The sequence below is a fragment of the Lagopus muta genome, chromosome 2 (assembly GCF_023343835.1).
Source record: "Lagopus muta isolate bLagMut1 chromosome 2, bLagMut1 primary, whole genome shotgun sequence".
Classification (NCBI taxonomy): domain Eukaryota; kingdom Metazoa; phylum Chordata; class Aves; order Galliformes; family Phasianidae; genus Lagopus; species Lagopus muta.
This window is the reverse complement of record NC_064434.1, coordinates 94,560,252-94,585,111: the sequence shown is the minus strand read 5'-3', so window position 1 is coordinate 94,585,111 and position 24,860 is coordinate 94,560,252. Positions and strand designations below refer to the sequence as shown.

Genomic DNA, 24,860 nt, shown 5'->3' with positions numbered 1-24,860 from the left:
TGTAGAGTTGCAAAAGCGTCATGAGCAGTTTTTACTCAGGACTTCATGGCATCCTATCTGTCAACACTCCAAAGGCTTTGAAGTTAGGTTACCTTTTCAAATATCTTCCATGTAATTAGTCACTTACAAAAGGGGCTTGACTCCTGTCTCACGCAGGCTGATGAGCAATGGAAAGCAAGGAGTGGCTTGGGACAGTATTAATTCCTAACAAGGCGATCCTACTGACTTCCTGAAGTGCTTCCATGTCTCGTGTCACTTAGACATGCTGAAGCATTTTTCCCTGTGTCTTCTCTTTACTTGCTTCCTCTTGCTCTTGAGGACTGTGAGAAGAACTAAAGGATGGCTTTTTGTTTCCAATGACTTTGTAGTGTCCCATGCATCTTTAAAGAGATAAGTGACCTTTCCTCAAAGTCCAGCCCTCCCAAGATGGAGCAAGATTACTACTCAAAATTACATGAGGAAAATGTAGCAGCTAGCTCTGGTGTCATGATGTGTGCAGATCCTTATTTGCGCCAATTCAGAGTGAGAATTTTCCATGAAGATGGCATAGCTGTCAATGAAATGCCTGGGGTGAAACTTGCATTTCCAAAGTCAAGCGTTATCTGGATGATATGTGAATGTAGAAAAAACATGAAGGGAATCTGACAGTGCAGCTCAAAGGCACTGTCAGATAAAGCTGCTTTAAAAGACATCTTCAAGTGCTACTCAAGTCAGGCAGTACGCATTTGTTGGAATTATGTGAGCACATCAGAATACAAGACCTACACATTCTTTGCTTCAGCTGTTGATGTAGTGACCAAATTACTGCTCTGTTTATTTGGTTTTTTTTTTTTCTGGGAGGGGGTCTGTTTGGGTTGTACATATTCCTATTACTACATCTGTGGCAGTACCACAGCAAATTTTCTGCTGACCTCAGCTTGCTTGAACAAGGGGCTGAGAATGCTTCTGAGAAGGTTTGCAGTACCAAGTGAAGTCTCTCTGACTTTAGCAGGATTAACAGTCTGTGCCACGTCAGGGAGCCTTACACGCTTTCTGCACTGTCTCAAGGGGAATCCAGCAAAGACCTGAGAGAACTTACTTGCTGAGTTTTAATCAGCAATTTTTGGTGAAGTATTTTCTCTTCCTTTCTTTGATAGGGAAAGGAACAGGAATGACTGTGGGCGAACTGTTAGATGACAGATGGATCACCTAGGCAAGTGACCCCACCAAACCTGGATAAAGAAACAGCTATTCTCAACTTAGTTTGTGACTAGTTTCCACTGGAACCTAGTCTCCGCTCTGGGGACTCCTAAATGATGGAAACAGGGCTGCTCAGTAGCCTACAGGAGACCATGCACTGTGAGGTCATTATGTTTGCAGAATGGAAGACGGTATTTCTGTGAGCACCAGTCCTGAGGCAAAAGCAGCTACACCTTACCAATATGTCTGTGCTGGCACAAGCTTAATTATTCAGTGTAATCCCACTATGAATGGAAGGACAGTATGGTCCTCCATTCATTTAGCACAGACATAGCCACACAAGGAAGGAAGGCTTCTTTGGAAAGACAGGCTACTTGCTCCTAAGAGGGATTTAAGTCTTTAGGACTAAGCCTTTGGGGAAACAGTCCAAGTTTCCAGGCTAATTTGCACATTGGTGTGATTTTGCCAACAGGTTCCCCAAATCTGGGGCTGAGAGTAGTACAGTGTAAATTCCACAGGATCCCACTGTGGTGTATCTTCACTTGTGCAGCTTTCCTGTCAGTTCACCTAGAACAACTTCTAAACTATTTGTCGATACAGTAAAATAGATTTTCTACATATTAAACCAAGTGCCATGAATGCAGGTGCTGCAACACACTTAGGTCAGCTTTTTTTGTACATTAGAAGAGTTTCTTGCTTCGTTCCTGGTGTAAGAGCAGAAGAGCAGCTCTTAATGGTTTAAACATCTCTTGCAAGCCAGAGGCTTATTGTTGCTGTGATGGATACATCCACATTTCAAAAAGCACTTTCTTTCAGTTGCACCTGAGCCAAAACAGTAAGAAAGTATTTGAGCTGGGAAACAGTACTTTTAACCTTTTGAACTATCTCTGATCTTCATACATTAGTGCAGTCTGCACAAAGTGAAGCTGGGTTGGTTTTCTGAAGAAATAGACAACAGTCATTGTTCCTTTGTAAAAATGCAACAACCGGGTCCTGGGGGTCAAGAAATTGTTCCTCTTCTAGGTGAATCTGGACGGGGCTGGGCCTGCTGACTGGCCTCATCACAGACCTTAATTCTGTCACCACAGGTCAGTCTCTGAGGCTGTGGAGGAAGTGGCTTTTTTTTTTTTTTTTTAAAGTTAATTTAAAGAGAGCTGCCTCCTTGTTTTTCCTGCAATTGAGTTTTGAAGGGGCATCAAATCACTTGACAAGGTTGAAGGTTGGCTGCAGAGAATGACAGCTGAACACATCAGCTGCCCTGCCCTTCGTAATTGCAGCTTTTCCAGAACTGAAAATGCTTTCTTTGTCTTTTATCTTTGTATTTTGTTTTGTTTTTCCCCATCTCTCTTATCAGAGCATTCAAAGGAAGGGAACATTGCCCTTAGAATGACTGTAGGGTATATGTGAAAATGGAGGAAGTTCGTAGCCCTCCTCTGACATGGCCCACCATTACCAAGACATCTTGAGAAGCCCTCTGCCACCTGTTGCTATTCACCTCCTGGTATTTTATAAGTTGTTTGCCTTTTCAAATGGGGATATATTTGGACAGTTAGGTCAAGGTGTGCACGTATATGGGGCTATATTTTCTCATGAGGTAGTACAAAAGACAAGCTGATTTGGGTGCTTTCAAGTGTTATTCATTACCTACATTCTCACCTTAGTGTCTATTTTCTTTCTTTCTTCAGGAAAATGGAGGCCACTGCCCCAGTGTGACCTGTATCTACAGTACAATATAACACAGACCACCATCCCACTCTCTGACACCTCCCAGTATGGATGGTTTGATTGAGCAGAACAATGTGCTCATGCACAATAAGATTGCTGAGGCTGGGAAAAGGAATGGTTTAATTAATACAAGGAACTTAGTAGCAGAGAGCCGAGATGGTCTGGTGTCAGTGTACCCAACCCCACAGTATCAGAGCCACCGAGCGGGGAGTTCCCCGAGCTGCCTGGAGAATGGCAGGAATGACCCCGTGCAGCAGCTCCTGGATCCCAACATGCTGCAGCAGACCGTGGAGTCCCATTACCGTCCCAACATCATCCTCTACTCGGAGAATGTGCTGCGCTCGTGGGGTGAGAGCATCAACTCAGAGTGCTGTGAAACCACATTCATTGAGGACCGCTCCCCTACCAAGGACAGCCTGGAGTACCCAGACAGCAAATTCATCGATCTCTCGGCAGATGACATCAAGATTCACACCCTCTCCTATGATGTGGAGGAGGAGGAGGATTTCCAGGAGTTAGAGGTCAGATGTCACATGGGATCTGTGGGGGGGGGGAGGTCATGTTTGGGCTGAAGTGTACAGCTTTTGGGTGCTGGTTTTCATGGGATCAGATGTATTGCTCTCTCCTCCAGCCAGGACAGGGAACATCTGCTCAACTTTAGTTGCAGGGTAGAGCCTTGGCTCTGCAGAGGCTAATGGCAGAAGTGCCGGTGGCATTCCTGCCTCTGAGTAGGCTGGTCACAAACTAAAGACGACCCATACGCTTAAACACTGTGAAAGTCGAGGCCTGAAGCATCTGTCCCATACATGAAGCTTGTTTTACTCAGCAGGCCAGCATCACTCGTTACTTTCTCTTGATTTGAGTTGGATATAAAACTGGTTGTTTTGCATACTGACTCAAACATTAAACCTGTCCATCTGTGAACACAAAACCAGGACTCTTCGGATTTCTAGCCGCAACAAATCCTATGCACATGAATAAGATTTTTTTCTGATGGAGTGAGACACTTTATTAGATTCCAAATACAATCTTTTCTTTTAGGTTCCTGTTCTTCATTAATTGGTCACACTAAAGCAATATAAATTTTGTTCTCCAAATAGGGCATACTAGAAATCAACTTCATTATTTCTTAAATGGTGCATTTTCTACTTCAGAAAATCCTGGCTGCACTAGCTGCCCAAAGACAACACATTTTATTTGCCAATGGGAGTGGAGGGTGCCCATGCTGTTGCAGATCCCCAAACTTTCTTAGCATTAGTCACAGACTCCTAAGGTAGCAAAGCCCATTTGGCTGACTGGAGCAAAAACATTGCTTCAACCTGAATGTCCAAGAGGAGTTCAGGAAGATATTTTCCCATGTTTCTCTCTTGCGGGGTTTTCTTCATTGAAAGCTAATAGGTCCTAAAACTTCTATTTCCACCTCGTTTAATATCAGCATCTCGCCCTGCGCAGGGGCAGCTCAGCAAGAGGGCTGACTTCTCTTTGATTCTGTTCTCTCTGTATTGCTCAGGTAAGCAGAGAGAGGTGCTTTTCACAGTGCGTGCTGGTAATGCGGTATTCAATACCTCCACAGGGAGACTGGAAGTTTCTCTTTGAGGCCTGTAGTGGTGTTAGCTCAAATCACGCCCTTCTATAGCATTTCAAAGCTGGCTGTGGGAAGCCTCATTTTTTTTAAATCAAAACAAAAGGCTGAAATGCTGCCTTTTTTTTTTTTTTCCTCTAGCTTTCCTCATGCAGTGGTTGTGATGCAAGTGACTGCAGGAGGCACGAAACTGCCTAATGATGTATTGTCACATCTGGCCTAAGACTGAGGCAGAAAGAAAATACTTTGTTTTCTATAGGATGAGAGGTAATGGCCTTAGGTTGCACCAGGGCAGGTTCAGATTTGATATTAGGAAAAACTTCTTAGAGTGATGAGGCACTGGCACAGGCTGCCCAAGGAGGTGGTGGAGTCCCTGGAGATGTTCAACAGCTGTAGGGTTATTGCACTGAGGGATCTGATTAGTAGGCATGGTGGGGTGGGGTTGGTGGTTGGAATAAATGATCTTAGTGATCTTTTCCAGCATTAATGACTTTATGATTATTGTCAAGCCAAATCCAGCAAGACCTTCTTGAGCCAACTGTCAGAGAATGGGCTAAAAAAGATCAGGATAATATGCAGGACAACGAAAAAATATTTTGTACCAAAAATATTTTCTCCTTTCTTGGTGGGATTTTTAAAGTGTCTTTACAATGTAGGGCCCTTAATATGTTGGAACCACAGAATGTGGAACAACTTTCCACAGAAAAGATTTCCTATGAAAGTGAAGGTCTGGGGAAAGGACATCGCCCTTCCCCTCCCAGATTTCCAGAGGGAAAGGAGAGTTCATCTCCCCGTCTCTCTGCAAATGTTTTAACATGCTGTAACAGTGTGTGCATCATGTTCCCAGGGTCCTTCTTTTTGTGTTATGGTGAGAATAATGCAGAGGATGCCCATCCTGACCTACCCATACAAGGTGCTCAGGGGAGGCAAGTGTGCATGCAGTGTGCATCCACACAACTCCCTCTGTTCTGAATTAGGATTTCTCCTCCACCAGGAGAATGAAGGAAGGAGAAGAAAATGAGGCAATGTCTGAGGAAGGACCTACTTGACTGGAATCATGTGCATTGTTAGAATTGCTAGAAGCCTCTCCTTCTAGCCCATTTTCAGCCTGTATTTCAGTGCTGCATAGCCAGCCCAATGCTGTGCTCTGGTTTTCACACCTCTGCAAAACCAGACCCACATTAACAACCTACTGAGTAGCTGTGCTCAGCATGAAGGTTCTCAGCATGTGGAGTAAATGGTGGCAACCCAAGAAGGCCCAGATTCTGCAGTTGGTACTATGGGAAGATGAGGAGAGGAGGAGAGATGTGCTCAAGTGAACAAGACCAGCAGAAATGTGCTCCTCTGGTCTCCATCTAGACAGATGCTGTATCAACAGGGCCAGATGCATGAGGGACACCTGGGCTTGGATAGTACAGAGGTTTACTGGAGATGTAGCTGAACATCCTTTTTATTTTTTTTTTTCCAGGAATGGAAAAAAATTGTTTGAGGACAGCAATCACTGAGTAGGGGAATGAACCATGCTGGATCATTAACTACATAAAAAATTGCCTATCTGTTCAAATGAGAAATACAGCATCTGAATCACGGAGCATGCATCTGGTCCAGTAGAATGCTTTTTTCCCACCCATTACTGACAAGAAGCAAATGTTATTTAAATTACTAATGCACTCAAAGTGGAGTGAAAAGGTTTGGTACAGGGACTGGGAGTAGAATTTAGGAGAACAGCAAGAGGATAATATATGAGAGGTGTAGGGTTTTGCCTCTACGCTGAGAGACTCAAAGGATTTGTTTCCCTCATCCAGGGTGCACAGCATATTGCTGAGTACCTTGCCACACTGACTGTCTTGCCACAGTTCATAGGAACTGCATAGTGTAAGAGCAGATTGAAGCTCAGTTCTCATAAGGCTCTGCTGTCTTTGGTATTTCGGGGGGAGAACAACAAAAAGATCATCCTTCTGCAAGATTTAGCAGCAAAGAGAGAAGCTTCATGCAGAAAAGCTGTTGTCTTTTGGTCTCTTGAAAGCTGGGGCTACCACCTTGCCCTGCATACCCAGGCAAGGTGAGTGGATTCTCAAGTTAGGCATCTCTGTGAAAGTCTTTCAGGGGGACAGAACAAGCTTGGAGCTGAGTTGTTCCCTTTTTGGCACTGACTTGTTCATGCAAAGCACCTGCCTAGCAGGTGTTGCAGCTGGGTATTTAGTTGTTTGGACATATGGAAAAATCTAAGCCCTTTGTAATGAGCTTCACTGTATAACACTTAACTGGAGTCTATGGATGCATGCAAGGAGCAGCTTTTATGGACTCTGCAGCTCAGTGTGTTTCTGCCAGTGTTTGTTTTTTGAAGAGCATTAGGCTTCTGACAACCGGAAATATTGTTGTTTTCCTGCAAAAAACTTTGCCACAGACACATTCTCTGGAGAAAGCCAGTTTTGGCTGATAGCAGTGTGGCTCTGGTTTGAGGTGACATCCCAGCCAGGCTGCAGGGCTTGCTGCTTTGTTACCTGCCATCCTCTTCAGAATGGGTTTGTTCAGATCATCAATGTTTTCAACAACCTGCCTGCAAGAAGGCATCTTATTCCTCTCCCCAAGTCTGGGGACTCCGAAAAATCCCAGGAGATGTGGCAGAGGAGCAGGATGCATGCAACAGAGTGATCCTGTCGTTTGCTGGCTGCAGCACTGTGGGCACATTAACTTTTGTGTTTCCTTACCAGCACTGTTCCTCAGGTCCTGGTGTAGTGCTGTTCAGACTGCATATAGAAATCATAATCTGCTAAGAAAACCATCTCTGAAACAGTTCTTATTAGCACATACAGCCCCATTTTGCTCCAGCATTCACCAGGCACAAAAGCAGAATGCTGTGTGTTCTATCAAGATTTAAACTTCTTTTTCTGCCAATCCTTGAAATCAAACAATTCTGTACTTAAGTATCTCTAGAATTCTTATAAATATCTTATGAGTCCTTTACATCACAATTAATAGACAGACAACATGTAAAGTGTGGTGGCAGTGGCATATGTAATATGTGATAGTTTCTACCTGAAATATCCTCCTGTTAGAGCCCATGTGCAAATACAGTGCTATCCAGAAACATCATTTGTCACATTAACACACTGGTTACTCTTTCTTCTGGCCCCTGGATAGATGGCTTATTTAGAGAAAGCCAAGCTATTGATGGCAGAAAATTGAATTATTCATATGTGTCACATAAAAGAATACACCTCAGCTCTCTCTTAAACCTCTTTTTCTCCAACGATGTCTGAAACGGTCTCTGGAAAGTGAAATAAATGGAAAGAAGAAAAGAAATGTTAGGCTTTCTAGCTAAGTATTTCCTTTTTTTTTTTCTCTCTCTCTATGAATTGCTGGCTGCTGCTGTGAGAACTCATCCCTTTGACATGAGCATAAAAACACAGAGATGGGAAGTGGTTCCTAAGACATGTCTTGTTCCATCTAACTGCTCCTCACATCGTATCCAAGCACCTCCTTGCTGTATTTCTCCTGCGATACAAAGAGAAGACCACGAAGAGTGTTTATGTGAATTAAACCCCATGACATCACGTTCTCCCTTAGCCCTGCCAGACTGCACAGGCAGGTTTAATGTTTGAGCCAGTATGCAAAAGAACTGGTTTTATATCCAACTCAAATCAAGAGAAAGTAATGAGTGACGCTGGCCTGCTGAGTAAAACCAGCTCCATATACGGGGCAGGCAGCAATGGGATGAGACTCATGCAATCATGGAAGTGTTTGGTTTAGAAGGGACCTTAAAAACCATGGTCAGGGTTGCAAACCACTAAATCAGGCACCAGGCTTCCCAGGGCTCTATCCAACCTGTCTCTGAACACCTCTGCAGATGGGGCACCTACAGCTTCTTTGAGTAGCAGTGTCAGTACCTCGCTGCTCCCTGAGTGAAGAATTTCCCCCTAACATCTGTGGTGCCCTCAGCCTTCCCTGGGACCAGAAATCTAGAAAGTGTGTTTGAACAGCCCTTGGAGGTGTCTGCCCTCTGGAGAGAAGCTCTGTAGAGGCTGCAAAAACTGAGTGGCAGATGTGTTTCATTGTAAATAAATGAAAACAAATATGTTTATGGAAAAATAATGAAATTCATGTGGACTCAGTGCTGCGCTTGTATCTGTGAGCTGCAGCTCGGGGAAGAAACTGGTCTCAGAGCATGGAGTGCAGAGGCCAAACTGATAAGTCAGCAAAATATTGGATATGGTAAAGAATGTTATCAGGGATGAGATAGGGTGCCGGCAGCATTTTGTTGATGTCTGAAAGCTCACTGCAACCCACTTTCCACATGGTACGAGTATTTGTGGTCCCCACTTCTGAAGGAGATAGATAAGAACAACAAAATCATAGAATGTCCTTAGTTGGAAGGGACCCATGAGTATTTCAACTCCCTGCTCCACATTGCACCACCCAAACCCAGTGTTTGAGAGCGATGTCCAGACGCTTCATGAACTCTGGCAAGTTCCATGCCATGTCCTCTTCCCTGAGTAGACTGTTCCAGTGCCCAACCTTCCTCTCAACAAAGAACCTGTCCCTATCCCCTAGCTGCCCTTCCTCTGACACAGCTCCATGCTCTTCTCTCAGTGCTGCTCTCTGCTCCCTGTGAGGAGCTGCAGCTGCCATGAGGCCTCCCCTCAGCTCCTCTGCTCTGCACTGAGCAAATTCAGGGGCCTCCACACTCCTCATGCAGCTCGTCATGCAGACCCTTCTCTATCTTTGCAGCCTTTCTTTTGAATAGATGCTCCATTTGACAGAGGAGAAAGCTAAGGGATGTGAAGTCCCCTGCTTGTACAAGACCATGAAGGTGAAGAACAAGATGAGTGCAGACCTGCTGCTCAGCAAACCTGCAATAGTAGAAGCAGGGGAAACCTGAGGGAGCTGTCTTAACACAGATAACAGAGAATTTTTCTTCACATGTGAGGAAGCAATTAGACTGATTCATGGACAAAGAACACATAGAAAGGCATTAAAAGAAATTGGTACAGCTTTTCTTGCTAATATCTTTCAAGCAACAGTCGTGGATGCTGGAAGAGATCAAGGGGTGGATACACAGTGTCCAGGATTACATGAGCTCCCTGCAGAGTACATCCAGCGGCTGCTGGCAGAAGCAGAGCCCAGGGCTTGATGGACCATTGACCCTACTCCCCAGAACACACTTTATGTCCCTTTGCCCTCATAGACAAATTATTAACAGGCCACAGGAGTGGGTCAGATGTAAGACAAAAAGAGGACGTTAGTGGATGCTGACTCCCTTAGGTTGAGCTGTGTAATATTACTTTTTCAGTTAATGTGCCTCAGGGAATAGAGGTATCTCCCTAATCTTGTTGTGGCAGCTGGTCACAAGAGTGATCTGCAAAATCACAAGAATGCTGTGATCCATAAGTACCTTCCAATGGATGCAGAGGGCTGTTGTATGGGAGCCCCTGTCACTCACGCTCAGATTAGGGATATTTACTTTATGGCTGTTATTACTGCTACTCAGAATAAAGAGTGTGATTTAGGAGACTATGGCAGCTGGCCTGGTCTTGTATGGATTTGTTTATTGTTGTCCGTGGTAATCCCCTTCCAGAAGCAATGCGTTGAATGCATGCTGCTGATGAACTGTAGGTAGACTATCTGTGGGTGTCTAGAGAGCATCACGAGCAGTTGATCAAAATCCAGGGGCACAGGAGAAAGAATGAACTTGGACATATTCATCAAGGACCTTTTTCCTCCTGAAACATTTTGGCTTTGTAAAGTCAAGCATGAAAACTTTCCAAGCAAGGAAAGAGCACTGTGAGCCCATTCTGGACAGCTGGCTGCTTGACTGATGCTGCATGTTAGTCTGGGAGCTGGGGAAGGAAGAGGAGTTTGGACCAGGTCAGGATAATGGATTTTGTTTAAATACCTTTAAAAGTGAATGGGAGCAACTGCAAAACTCCAAATGGTAAAAATAAAAAAAAAAAAACAAACAAACAGGCAAATAAATAAAGCATTGCCAGGCCAAAAAATATCCATGATGGCAACAGGTTTTAGAAGCATAACCTGCTAAGGAAGCATCAGCCAGATGCTGCTCAGTGAGAAGTAAGTGTGCTGAGGCGAGCGGTAATAAACTACAACCATTGGTGGGAGAGCTGCCATCCAGCACACTGCCATCACCATCTGCTGCATTTAGGTGAACTCAGACCGACTGCAGAAGAGCAAAGGGATGCAGAGTGCTGGTCAGAATAGGGCACTGTGTTCACCACATCACCTAAACATGCATTGTGGGGAGGGAAACAGAGCACATATTGTCTTATAGTTACCTTGAGTTGGTCCTTATCAAAAACTGACTCCTGAACCATCTGGATTTGAAGCAGATTTCAAAGGGCCATACCAGAGATTAGTTTTGTATGCAGCGTGTGTGCAACTGAAATGATTGCTTTGAAGAGAAAAAAGGAGTGATACCAAAAGGGCTGTTTTCTGAAAATCCATCAAAGACTGCAGGCAGCCGTGGCTCACAGCAGAGCTCATTGTCCGACTTCTCTAGCGTGAGCTGCATTTTTCTGCTGGAAGGGACTGTGTGTCCACCAGGTCCAGCCTCCAGCATGCCACTGGCACCCAGGAAAGGCTGTCTAGAGAGCATTTGCTCATTCACAGTTTCTTGATTTAGATAAAGCACACAGCTTTTAGGGATAGCTAGCCTCAATTTTAAAAAGGGCTTGGTGTAATAGAAAATCCATTATAGCTGCAGAAAAGTGTTCATCACCATTCCTGCTAAAAATCTGCACCTTATGTCAGCTCTTCATCTGCTCTGCTTTCACTTACTGGGGTTTCTTATGTTTTTTTTCTGCCGAACAGCAGAGCTGTCTGATCAGAAATTACCTACTCACAGAGGCACTTACAGAATGTGAAGAAATTACATCTTAAATTTATCTCACAAGAGAAGTTGTTCTTTCTACCTTCTTCCCGTGTGAATGATTTTCTGTGGCATGATGCATGGTCCTGAATTTTTTATTCTAAATTTCTCTGTGTGGGAAGTAGACCCCTCCCTTCTCCCAGCAAAGTTTATTTCTCCTCTTCATCCACTGTCACAATCACAGTTTTTGCAACAGTCCTCTTTCTGTCTTGTGGAGGCTGCAGAGAACAGCTCATTTGGCACAGGGAATGATTATGGACCTCCCTGAGATTACATCTTTCATGTTGCAATCTTGCATTCTGCTGTTGCTTGAAGTCTTCTAGTCTCTTGGCACTTACTTGTGTGGGCCCTGAATATCAGAGCACAAATGCTTTCCAAACTGACCATGTACATGATTGAGACCTCAAGATGGGACACCGGAAACTATCCCCCATGAGTGCTAGAAGTCTATTTTGAAAATGTCCTGGGGCAATTGGTGGTATTACTATGAGTGGATGATCACAGACTCGGTCCATGAAAGAGGAGAAGTAATATCATTAATCAGCACTTCTACGTTTCTCTCTTGCTTTTCCAGAGTGACTACTCGAGTGACACTGAAAGTGAAGACAATTTCCTAATGATGCCACCAAGAGATCATCTCGGCCTCACTGTGTTCTCCATGCTCTGCTGCTTCTGGCCATTGGGAATTGCTGCCTTTTACCTGTCTCATGAGGTAATGCTAAAACATATCCTGTTAATCTATGGTTTTGCATCCACAACATAGCCATCATCTCACACTAGCAAGTAAAGGTCACCAAGAACCGTCTGTGGGCAGAACACTATTTCAGGACTGTGGGAGGTGGTTAAAGAGAGCATTGTGTGTGGGACACTTCTCCACCTTCATAAATCTCTGTGATGGTGGTGGTTGTCTTGTAAGGCATTCTAGTGAGCAAGTAGTCTGTAACATATTTTTGGTTTAATTGAAGTAGTCAGATTCCATGTCTGATTATACAATATCCAACTTAGGATACTCTCTAAGTCTGACTTGTGAGTAGAAAGCAGCCTTGCTATTCCAAGCATTCAGATTTCCCATTGCAAAAACTCATTTATTAGTTGCCAAACTGATCATCTTGGAAAGAAAACCAACAGCAGAAAATTCATTTCTGTTCGTTTTGCCATGAAAAATTGCTTGACCTGTACTTGTCCAATTTTGACACAGAAGTACTTTTTTTTAATCAGAAAAGCAATGATGTTTCAGTTTGTTTCCTCCATGAGACAGTCTTGCTTATCTCCAGCCTGTGCCTAACAACCACCTAATGCCCTATAATTTATTTCAACAAGTATGTCTTCAGTAGTGCCTGCAGAGCAATTATTGAGTTTCTCAGCACGGCTGATAATGTAACATGACAGAAGAGTCATGTTGGAAGTCTGTCCTTTGACTATAAGGAAACATTCAGTTATATTTCTATCTGCTGATTGTAGAAGTGCCTATTGGAAACTCTACTCTGTACTCCACGGCACCAAAATTATTCATCCTCTTGCCTGCCTTTCTAATCTGCCTCCTCTAAACATCTACCAGCACTTGCTGTTTGTCGAGCCAGAGCAGGCACTTCAGATCTGAAGAATCCTACTCTTTAGTATCAAGTAGAGAGATACAGCACTACTCCTTTTTTAATTTAAATGAAGTGTCTGTCACTGATCTTTGAAGCCTCTGAGATTATTAAAATTTGTCCAGTGAAAATTAACAGGTTTCTTGGCTGAGTGCTATTGATTTCTCAAATTTGGGCCAAAGGATTTACCTGATGATGATGACAGCACAAAGTAAAGCACTGGGAGAGAGCTGCTTATATACTTTGGTACTCTGCCATTTGGTCCTTCACAAGAGCTATTTATCAGCAGTTTCAATGGCCACAACTCCTCACATAGATGGAACAGGCAGGATTTTTCATGAAAGCTGCAGCCAAAGAATGCTTCCAAGCTGGAGATCATTGGCACAATATTTGCTCTATGTTGGGAAAAGCAGTGCATTCAGTAATTTCTTTCCTTCAGGAAGCCTGGGGACTGGTAGCTAGTTTTATCCAAGCAATGAAAGCGGAGTGCAAAATAAACAATGTAATAAAGTACTAAAAAGCAGAATGGCTGAGAAGCATTCAAAATAGCTACGAGCAGATCCCAGGGGCCAGCACGAACTTGCTGCCCCAATAGGAGCATACACAGTTGGAATAGGTTGCATGAAGGCAGGGAATAAGATGCTCTTGGAAGAGGAGTGCTCACCTTTATGGTATGTGCTTCTTACCAGCATGGTGTCAAGACCAGTGGGTTGCTGATTGATCCCTGGGGTTTCTGATGTCATTGACCATGGTACAGCAAAGTGTTCATGGATGCCTCTGAAAGTGACGGGATTAATGATGGATTAGGACAGTCCTTTTCGTTTAATTTCCTCCTTTAAAAAACAAGGTGAGGAATGAGGTAGCGTTCAGAATGATCTTTTGTATGTGAGATAGTAAAATATTATGCCCTGTTAGCATCTGACTTCTATTTATAGATATCTTTTAACTAAAAGGCTGAATAGCATTTGAGCTCCCTTGTTAATACAAAAGGGTACGCCAACATTTCCCATGCTCTGTCAAAAGCCAGAACTGTAACTAATGATCGAAATTTGATGCTTGCATCCCAATCCTTTTTGAATCTTCTTGAGCACTTGACAATTTCACACGTACAAAAGTCTCCTGGGTAGTTTTACAAAAAGACCCAGTCTGCAAGAAAAAGCTGCAACATGTAGGAATGTCAGAGGTGATGGCTGGATTCTTTGTGCCAGAACTTAGCACCCGTGGCAAACTTTTTAATGAAACAGGGTTCCTTCGGCTGAGCAATGCATCTACAGATCTAGGCTTGATTTGCTGGAAATACATTTGTGCTGCAAGTAAGTAGAGCATTGCCTGGTGATCTTCCTATCCCAAGCAGAGCTGAGAGTCATTGCTTTACATCTTCTGTCGGTAAAAGAGAGAGCCCAAAGCCATCGCTGTGCTATCTGCTTGCTCATTTATTTGCTTTTGTTTTGAGTACTGCTTTCCTTCCCACAAGAGTTTACACCCACAGCTTGGGGCTGCCAAGCCCTGCTCTCACCTTCGGCTCCCAATTAATCACTGTCAGCAAAACCTGTGGCCCCATCACACTTGCTCCTTTGATCCCAGCAATGCCTCGGAGCAGATATTTATGCTGTGTAGACCAGCACTGGGAGGAATGGTGAGATTAGGATGAGTGCCCCATTGCTGCTCAGCACAAGGTGTTCTCCACAGAATCTTTTTGTCCAAATCCTCTTTTACTTCATGGGTTTATTTTTAGGAAAGAGGGCAACAGCTTGGCACGTGTCTCTTTCCCTTTTTTAGAAAGAAGTACATGATCAGAGAGCTACGCCTTTGTTGGTGTGAATGAGCTTTGCTTTTGTACCTGTTCTCCCGTGGGATGTAATGGGATGTGGCGAGACTTCCCCTTAAACCTGGGAAGTCCCCACCAAAGCATCCTGGAGGTGCCAACTGGACAGAGCAGCAACAGCATTGGTACAACACCTCCTCTATACAGCTTCCACGTAACCTCCTTGGATTCATCTCTGACTGACAGGCAGATTTTCCTAACCTGTGGACTGCATAATACCTTTGTCAGCTCTAATCCTTCCCATTAAGCCTCACAGTGTCTGCCAGCGTAAACCTTCATGGGTTGCTCATTCCCTGCTTCTGCTGCCAGCAGCAGAAACCAGGTATCTACTGGCCTTCTCAGACTGAGAAATGCCAAGACAGGTTTACAGGGATTTTCAGAAGACATAGACACACATCTGAAAAATCCCACCAGACACTTTTCTGCATGCTTAGGTGCTTAAAGAGCCTCCAAATCCCATCCCTGCTCTTCTTCTTGGCAGCACATGTAGTTTGCCAGGCAGCAGCCTGCGATCCAAGCACATGAGAGCAGTCACTTCCCGTCTGCTGTGGTTAACCCATGTACCAATTAATTCTCTCACACAGGGATTGAGGAATGCATGGCACTGTAATTATGGATGTGGATTGCTTGAGTGATACAACCCCAAACATTATCATTTGGGATACATTCAAAAAAAAGTACTGTGCACTGGGTAAAAGGATTTTCTCTTGTATTCGTCTGGACATGAGGCAAATGGGGTAAGGCAAAAGAGCAGTTTATCTTTCTTCAAGATAAGTTCTGAAGCTTTTGGTTACTTTCTGTCCAATTTTCAGAGATAGAGGCTTTGAAAAAAATGTATTTTTACAATACAGTGGTCACCAGTTAGAAAAGAGCAATAATGCCCATGTCCCCAAAGGGAAGAAGAGGACAATATGAACTTAAACTTTATCAGAGACCAGAGATCAGATGTTCAACATGCATGAATGTATTTCACTTTGCTTCTCTGCATGAAATATTAATATCCAGCCACTACTAAAAGGGAAATAACACCCAGACATTATATGCTGATTATTCATTAGAAATCCTGCTCATAGACTCCATCTCATCTTGAAAAAACATAAGACAACTCAGTAGTACAACAGGTCACACCACCAAACATGCCGGTGATGCTGGTGAGACCTATGTGTGCTTTTTTCCCCTCTCTTTTCCACATTTCTTTATTCAGAAAACAGAATATGCTTACATGTCTTTAGTTGCAGGTGTCTACATCTCTCATATCCTCATGTCACAGAGGGTTGGAGCATCTCCTTGGAACAAGCCATAAGGTTTGGGACTTCCTCTCAGTAGTTATCTGAAGAAACATAGAATGTTTTCTTTAGTCACATTCATCAGGGGTGTTGGAACTAGAATATCCTAAAGGTCCCTTCCAACCCAAACCATTCTATGATTCTGTAACACAAACACCCAGAGAGGACCAGTAAGTCAGATTTAAGACCTGAAGATTGGTGGGTTTGAGATCATTGAAAACAAGGTTCTATATGAGGAAATGTAGGGTAAACATCTTTTGCAAATATTCATCTCTGCTTGCAAACTGTCTCTCTGTATAAGTGCATATGTATGCACTTCTGTTAAGTAAAACACAGTGTTTGCAAGGATAAGCACTTCAAGATCATGAAACGACACCATAATTTTAGCTGCCACAAGACAGCCACTTTGTACTTGCATATGGCTCTACAGATATATTTATCTGGTTGTTTGACTTGTATCCATATTCTAGCCTAACCCTGAGGAGCAGAGTCTGTGCTAGTGATCATTCTAGCTGGTGGCTTCCACTCCTTGTCCCACCTTTCAGTTTGTAAGGTACTCTATTGCACTGGGCCCCACTCTGGTGCTTGGAAGAGACATACACTTCAGGCAGGAGCAGAGACCCTGCCACCTCTGTGCACAGTATTTCTGTACCAGCCACTATTTTCCTCAAGTGAACAGGCATTTTCCCACTAAAATCCACTGTCCACAGAGGTCTTGATGTGTTCTTATGGATATTTGGTACCTCAACCAAAACTCCATGGTATCCTGGAGCACCTGGAAAACCTTTGTGTTTGTGGTTATCATGCATCCAAAAAAGCCAAAATCTTCAGGAAAGTTCTTTGTTGAAGAAGCTGTTCAGGTGTGTCTACCAGAATCCCCTAACATGCACTGAAAATGCAAGAAGACAGGATGCAGACTCTGGAAACCACCTGGGACAGGAGCTGGTGCTGTGGAAGCAGGTGGACAGCAAGGAAATGTCATCACATGTGTTCATATCCCTTCAGGCTTAGCCATGGGGCTGAATCGGTCCCATAGCAGCTATCTGAGGCTCACTCTGTGTAAGCGTTTCATTGTCATGCTGTTTATCAGAATATTATATATATATATATATATATATATATATATATATATATATATATATATATATATGAGGGTCCCTCAGCCTTTTCAAGAAAGGAAGGACATTATCAAGAGGGAAGTATGTGCTGGATGAGGAAACTGGGGGCTGCCATAGCCAGCTATGCCCCAGATAATCAGAGGTACTCTGAAGTAGGGTTGTTAACTACCAGCTTCTCCCGTTCCCTGCTTTCTGGGCTGGAGATGGCTCCCAGCCAGCAGTAAGAACAAGGGTAGACTTTGCTGTGCTGACTTTTCCCTTCGGGGTAGACATGTCCTGAGAAGAGAGATATTTGTGCACACAAAGAATGGCCATTAGTGTAGCATGTCAGCACTGTTGATTTCATTGTGCTGTAGGTGAAGTCTTGGGCTAGGGAACTTTATAAATGTCTTGTGTAATTTCCTCTTCATTCCTCTTTGTCCGTTTGATCTTGTGGTCACATTTCCAAGTCACGAACTGCAATGACAAAAAGAGATTAGATTAATGAGTGGCCTGATTGCTTCAGCCCTTAAGCTAATTTTAAATAATTGGAAAGGTAGCTCACATGTAACATTCCCAGAAGAGTTTAATTCATTATGCAAGTGTTTAATTACAATAAAGTTTTGGGACAGAAGAGAGACCAACCTGAAATGCTTGAGGAGATTAGGGGTCTCTTTTATTAAAGAGAACATCCTGCACAATGGCAAACTTTGAATGTGAATTGCTCTCTGTCAGAAGTTTATGTCTCACACATTACGCTGAGACAGCAGGAGCCAAGAGACATATTGGTAGTCATGCTCCAAGGATATAAAACACTGTTCCCACCAGGCATCCTCTTTTTGTCCTGCTGTTATTTTTTGTTGCTCATGTATTAGCTTATTATTTCACAGGTTATGAGACAGAGAAGATTGTTTCAGTGCAGAATAATCTACCTTCAACAAGTCACTTGTGTTCCTCCTTTAAGCTCAGTGTGCCTGTGCTACTCATAAAGTCACTCAGAGGCCCATCCAAAGAGTAGGGTGAACACTTGGTGGTGTTCTTATTTTACTTTTGCTTTTTTTTTTTTTTTTTTTTTGTCTTAGGCAGTGAGGATGTTTATTGTTAGCATAGAGCATTATATTGTTAGCATTACCACAGGGAGTTTTCGTTAGCAAACTACATGTATCCCAGTGCAACACTTCATTTGTCACACTTGTAAATGTGGAGCATCCAGAGAGAATTATATTCTGGGAGAGGACAGAGAGGAAGACAGTGTCCAAGGACAAGCACAGGGCACGTGATTTTGCACGCCTCCAGGAGAGCAGGAAGATGCCCATGCTAATGTGGAATGACAGTCAGCCATCATCATCTGGAAGACAAAGTACATAGTAGTTCCTCCTGCTGAAAGAGGCTTGAGAAAAGAAGAAACCCACTGCAAATCTGGGAATGGTGCAGTCTTCCCCTTTTACTCCATCCCACTGTCTACCTCTGCTGTCAAGGAAGCCAAAAAGCTTTACTTGCTTCTTCAGTGGCTGTAGCAGAAGCCCAGTGATGTGACGATGTCCCTTGAATTCTCCAGTGGCAAGAAGAACAAAATGTATTTCTAGAGCAGGTCTTCGGGTACAGTTTATATAATAGATCTTTCTTTCATCTCTCACTGAGACAGCTCACAGAAATTTTTTTTCCAAAACAAAAACAAGAGAAACAAGATATACACTTTTGAAGCGTAATATATTCAGAGGTAAAATGAGTGGATGTTTTCAGTGGCAAAGATTTAAGGTTAACCTTTTATCAGTTTGCAGAATACTCAGGTATTCTTTTTCTTCTCAGAAATAAACATCGTGTACCAGACTCGGGGCTACGTTCTAATCTTGAATGCACAGTTCTGTCTTTCAGTAGCTGCTGTGGTGAGTGCTACTGAATTACTACTTTATTTGAATGCACAATAAAGTGAAATTATCACTTCTGATTATAATTTACATCTTTTTTTCAAATGGGCTGCAGAAAAACTCTGAGAAGGAAGATGTGTGCCTAATGATCTGGGCATCCAAAGATGCCTGCCAGATAATCGTAATTTTTATTGACCAAACTGACTTCCCAGTTGCAGAAAATAAATGAAGTTTTTATATGGATATTTTATACATATATATATATCAATTTTATATTAACGTGTTTAGATAAATTCAGATTAAAAAATTTAGACTAAAATTTAGATGAAAAATGGTGTTGTGGGATCATGGCAGGTCCTCCTGGGCAGCAGAGTAAAAGGTTGCCCAGAGAAGCTGTACATGCTCCATCCCAGGAGACATTCAGTGCCAGGTCAGATGGGACCCTGGGCAGACTGAGCTGGTGGGTGGCAATTGTGCACGGGGTGGAACCAGATGGTCTTTGAGGTCCCTTCCAACCCAAATCATTCCACGATTCTGTGATTCTATGAAAATACAGGCTTCTGATGTTAGTGGCAGTCCTCAGAGGGGCCTCTGTAAGGTTAAGTTCTGTGCCAGTGTAAAAGCTTGAGAGTCAAGAAGAGCAATAAGAAATAAGTCCATCCTATTAATGTAAATGGGGAGGTTGCTCTTGGTTCCAGAACAAAACACTGAGCCAAGCAGGAGCAGCTTCTGTGAGGCAGCAACTAGAAATTTGGGTTGCCAGAGGAATATAGATAGACTGGTGCTTTCCTGCATTAATTGTTCTTGCACAGATCTGGAAGAGCTTTGGTGCTACCTCTTATCTCTCTTTGGTACCTGCTTTCAGCACTTGCTTTGCTTGTGCCTAAGATGGCTGAAATATTTCACTGGGAAGTGAAAGATTAATTCATTATCTAATATTATTGCATTGTTCCCAAACAACATTTCCTAATCTAAACAACAGCATTTGGTGGATTCTTTGCCTCCAGCTGTCTCCACAGAGGTAGGCAGGACATTAAAATGCACCTATCAAGATACATGATCTTAATGTACTCCTGGAAATAAAACTAATGTAGCATTTTATGTGCTCAGAAACAAAAAATAAGGGACGAAAAACTTTTTTCCTATTGTGAAAATCACTCTTCTTTTCCCTGTGCCAGGGTGGTATTAAAATACAGTCATTATAGGAAGCAATGAGCAGTGAGTTATGAACGACATTTCCACATCTTGGCATTTCTTGTATTATTTCCCAAGAAGTGTGAAATAATCAGGGTCACTTGGGTGAATGGATGTTCGTACTCATTCACAGAGGAACATGGCTTCCTCCAATAGAGTAGGAGAGGCCACGGATGAAAGTAGAGGGGTCATGGCATGGAGCAGGAGTGATGCAATGGGCAATCTCTGCTTCACTGTGTTCCTCATCCTGCCTTCCTTAGGTGAGTGCTGTGCTATCATAAAGTTTGCAAGAAAGAACAAAACTCAAAACAGCTATTATCTATTATTTAAAATTCTTGGTCCTCACTGCATGGATGGCCAATGGAGAATAAGCAATGACGTGAGGTGATGCTATACATATGCACAGAGAAACTCCTATAGTTCATGTCACTGCCTCTCTGAGCTACTCTCTAGCTGTAACATGCACCAGGCAGTAATAGCACTTCCTTACTTTGTTCATAAACATTGCAAGCTAGGTACTTGCAAGCTGTAGTATGCGATTCCACAAGTAGATATCAGCTGTTATGCAGCTACTTTTAAATCTTTGTCCAAAAAGACTTTATCCAAAAGAATCAGGCTGCAACAATCTCCTTTTCTAGTCACTAGCCATCTTCTCCCTGAAAATAAAGGAGAATTTCTGTCAGTGCCCATCATGCCCATCATGAGTTGTGTCACAAGGTGTATCATGAAGATCCTCTCTTTAAGGCTTGCATGTCTAATGCAAGCTGCAGAAATGTGATGGTAGGAGCAGGAGAGATCGTTTCTTCTTTTCTCAGGGCTGTTCAGGGAGTCAGTCCTGGATGGGATTTGGATATTTTCTTGTTCACTCATTTGAGGGAGGATCTCTGGAAGGAATCATGCTCCCAAGTTGGTGCAGAATGCCCCATCCATGGGTCAGAGCCATGCACTTCCCTTTGTTATGGGAAGTGCAAGCAAGGATGAACTGCAAAAGCTGAAAGTAGTCCTTGTACTGGTAATAGCAGGCAGTACATTCGAAATTCCCCTAGGTGTGATATCCCAGGAAATGGGATTTGTCCCCAGACGTGGGCCTCTGGGCAAATTTAAATAGTAATTGTCCCAGCTTGGGATTTCTGGATTTCATTCAAGACACTGCACTCAATAATTTTGCTGAACATGTCCTCATTCCTTGACCTTGTAGCACAGATGGCATTGTTCTAGGCAGGTTTCTACCGACTACGACTAATTAAGCAATTAATTAGGAGCTTGCACTTACACAGGAGTTATTGTAAAGCAATATCTGAAGTGACCTTATGGGACTTTGCCGCAGCACTGGTCCAAAGATCGTCCAAATTATCTTTGCTAAGGATTCACTTCATCTGTGTAGTCTCAATTTGAAACATAGCTGTGACAAATAGACTGACCCTGAGTAGTCCTGGTCCTTTCCTGATGTGTCCTGAGGATGTCTCGCCTATATTTGAAAGCTTTCTGTTGTTAAAACTGCTGAAGATCATTTGCCATGTGACATAGTGGCTATTCCTGAGTGGTGGTGGAAGAATAATCTTGTCTCTGAGAGTTTTCAGGATTTCAATGATTTTTTATGAATATTTAAATCACATGGGAACCGGTTCTTATTCTTACTGTATCTCACTTTGTTCTGTCAACACTTCAGCATTTTTCCCCTCACCAACCTTGTTTTAAGCCTTTAGATATTCTAAATCTAATTGTGTCATTGAAATGACGCCTTATGACTCTCTCCCCCATTTGTAATAACTTCTGTGTTGCATAATAACAACAAAACCATAATGCAAACTTCACATGTCTGCTGATTGGAAAAGAGATCATTTTAGAAATTTCAAGTGCGTGTACTCATTCTGACTGGAAGAAGAATGAGCAGCATTAGTTCCCCCTCATTTCTTTATTAACAGCAAGAAATTTCCAAATGTTTCAGGGTGTTGGATTCAGCCTGGGGAATTCATAATATTGCATGTCTGTTTCTTGATCATAAACTGCAAGTGGAGGTTTATGTTCTCCTCACAATTCTTAAAGTTATTCAGGAGAAATGTTGGAAACAGAGAAGATGGAAGTGGCATTTATGAAAAATCCAAGGTAGGCTTCAGAAGCAACTTTTCTCTGTAGCTTGGGATGAAATCAAGAGCGTCTCAATTCAGAGCTCCTGTGTGAACATCAGGCCCAAATCAGCCTTTGCTCCACGCACATGAAACGAGGCATAGCTTTGGCTCCACTTCACTGAAAGAACCAAAATTTCCAAATCAAAAAGGCCTTCATCACAGGAAGGCAGTAGCAGTGTTCCAGCATCGCTTGGTGATGCAGCTCTCTGCTGGTGATGCACTCTAGGAGCCCTGCCCTCATAGCCACCAGGCACACCAGACACACTTTTTTGGGCAGATCACAGTGTCAGTGTACAAGAGTAAGGAGCTGAGTACATTCCTGAAGAGTTCATTAATACTGGAGTTTCCTTCCCACACCAAGCAGTTTTGCTGACAGACTGAGGGGAGTCCTTGCTCCTTCTGGTGACAGGAGCAAGTCATGGTAGGAATACTCTGATAGCAGCACTTACTCTTGGAAGCAGCTGTAATCTCCCCAGTTTTTATGGTGATTCAGCCCTTAGTGCATGTATAGTGGCACAGGTTGATGTCACATTTCTCTTATCTGTCATTGCTCAAAGCAGCAATAAGTACATCTGAAGACTGTATCTCTGCTGGATTTGGTATGGAAGTGATTTTTGGTACAGCTGTGCCTCAAGAAAGACTGAGCCAGTCTTGCTTCTTTCCTTGCTGAGAGTTCATCTACAGGGGGATTGCTGGAAGGGCAGAGATGCTCTGGCCTTTGCACAGCCTCTCTCCTCCTGTGTGAGCCTTGCAGTCAGCTTCTGTACACGTTGGTGTTGATCTCTCTGTCTCTAAGGCTCACTGCACCTTGAGTTGAAAATTACTCTTCTTTTTCTGTGGCCCAGGATAAAAGAATGAGTCAATCTACAATACCCATTAGGGATTAATTACAAGTAGAAGTTATATCGTTTCAATTAAAGCAGCACATTTTAGGCAGTCTTAGTGTCAATGCCCTTTCTACCAGAAAAGATCTCAGACATAAGAGAATACATATAAAAGGGAGAAATCTGTCCTGCAAGAAGTGCGAGTGTGCTGATGCACTCTGTTACCATCAGCTTGAAAGACGAAATTGTGTTCTGCTGGGTGCAGTCCTATCACCACCAATCTGTAGGTTGAACTTACATTCCTCTTGTACCATCTTGGGTTTTGCTGGGGTGATGAGTACTTTTCACAGTCAAATGCGAAGTTTTTAGCTTTAGATGTTAATAATACACTCTTTGGCACTGAGTCTATAAATTCAAGATGTCTTCAGTGAAAAAAGGATGAAATGGTGAGAACGTGAACTCTCTGCATTGCAGATCATACATGGGGCTCCAGTTGGAGCCAGGGAGCTTTCGTTTTGCTTTTGAAATGGAATATGTGTGAAGAGAACATTGACTTGCTGTCTGCCATAATATAATATGAGGGAAACAGTTGCTTTCCCTCATTCTGGGAAGTCGTTCAGACCTGAACAGCCTCACAGTGAGTCAAGTCACAGTGAAATCTGTAGCATCTGCATTTGCTGTTTTGTTACAGATCTCTGTTATTATCACAATTTTTTTTTCCCTTTGTAACACGTCCCTTGCTGATTTGAGGCTGTAATGTTTTTGTGACCACAAAGGAAACAGCATGTTTGAAAATGATTTGATAAGGCCAAAATAATTTACCTCCTACCAAGTGTGACATATTCCAGCAATTACTAATTAAGCTGAGATTGCTGTCGTACCTCAGTGGAAAGGAAAATCACAACCTCTGTGAGATCTCTTTGGCAGAATGCGTATCATTTGCTCTCCCCAGTATGAGCACAGAGTAGTGACAGTATTATCAGCACAATATCAACCTTCCAGTATGTTCACCTTCTCTTAATGTGCCAACCCCAACCTCACCAACCTGGCGTCTTCCTCATCTGTAACCGCATCTGTTAGCAAAGCAAATATTGTTGTTGTTCCTAGCAATTACTACATTGAGGGTCAAGGATGAAATGTGGAAACGCCACCATTTGTGAACCTTGGTAGATGTGCAACCTGCTTATTCTGTGGGGTTTCCAGTCTAGGGAGATTTGTTGTAATTGTCAAAATGCATGCTTTCTCTGCTCTTACATGGATGTGGCTCTGTACCACTGCATGGGTTGCTGGGAAAAACTGCTTTTGCACTGCAGGACTGCTTGATTAGCCAGTAAAGAACCAGGATACTGAAGGCAATGGTGCTACTATGAATGGTAACGACCAGGCACTCTGTTAGGTGTTGCTTTTGCTCAACAGAGGTGGAAAGGTCTAGTTCAAGTCTTTCTAGGGTAACAAGTTCGGGGATACCATTTTAAGGTATCTGGGGAATTACACCAATCTCAGTTCCAATAATAGCCCCAAATCAATGCCATAAGTGTAGGCAAATCTCAGGGTAAAACTACAATTGGTGATATTACACTGTTTTTTCACACACTTCCCGTCACCTCATGGAAACCATTTCTCAGTGATTTTCTTTGCTCAGAGGTGTCAGGAAGATTGGAGCTGCAGTGCAAGGG

General features: G+C 43.0%; 1 protein-coding gene across 2 annotated transcripts in view; it reads left to right on the top strand.

Moving 5' to 3' along the window:
* SYNDIG1 (synapse differentiation inducing 1) overlaps positions 1-24,860 on the top strand; it is a 63,740-nt gene that overhangs the window by 9,829 nt on the left and 29,051 nt on the right. Inside the window, exons 2-4 of one of the 2 annotated variants that reach the window (XM_048936707.1) lie at positions 2,203-2,267; positions 2,865-3,425; positions 11,947-12,084. In XM_048936707.1, coding sequence (XP_048792664.1) covers positions 2,952-3,425; positions 11,947-12,084 — 612 coding nt within the window. In that variant the 5' untranslated portion in view covers positions 2,203-2,267; positions 2,865-2,951. The remainder of the gene's footprint in view (positions 1-2,202; positions 2,268-2,864; positions 3,426-11,946; positions 12,085-24,860) is intronic. The other variant, XM_048936706.1, reaches the window with a different exon arrangement.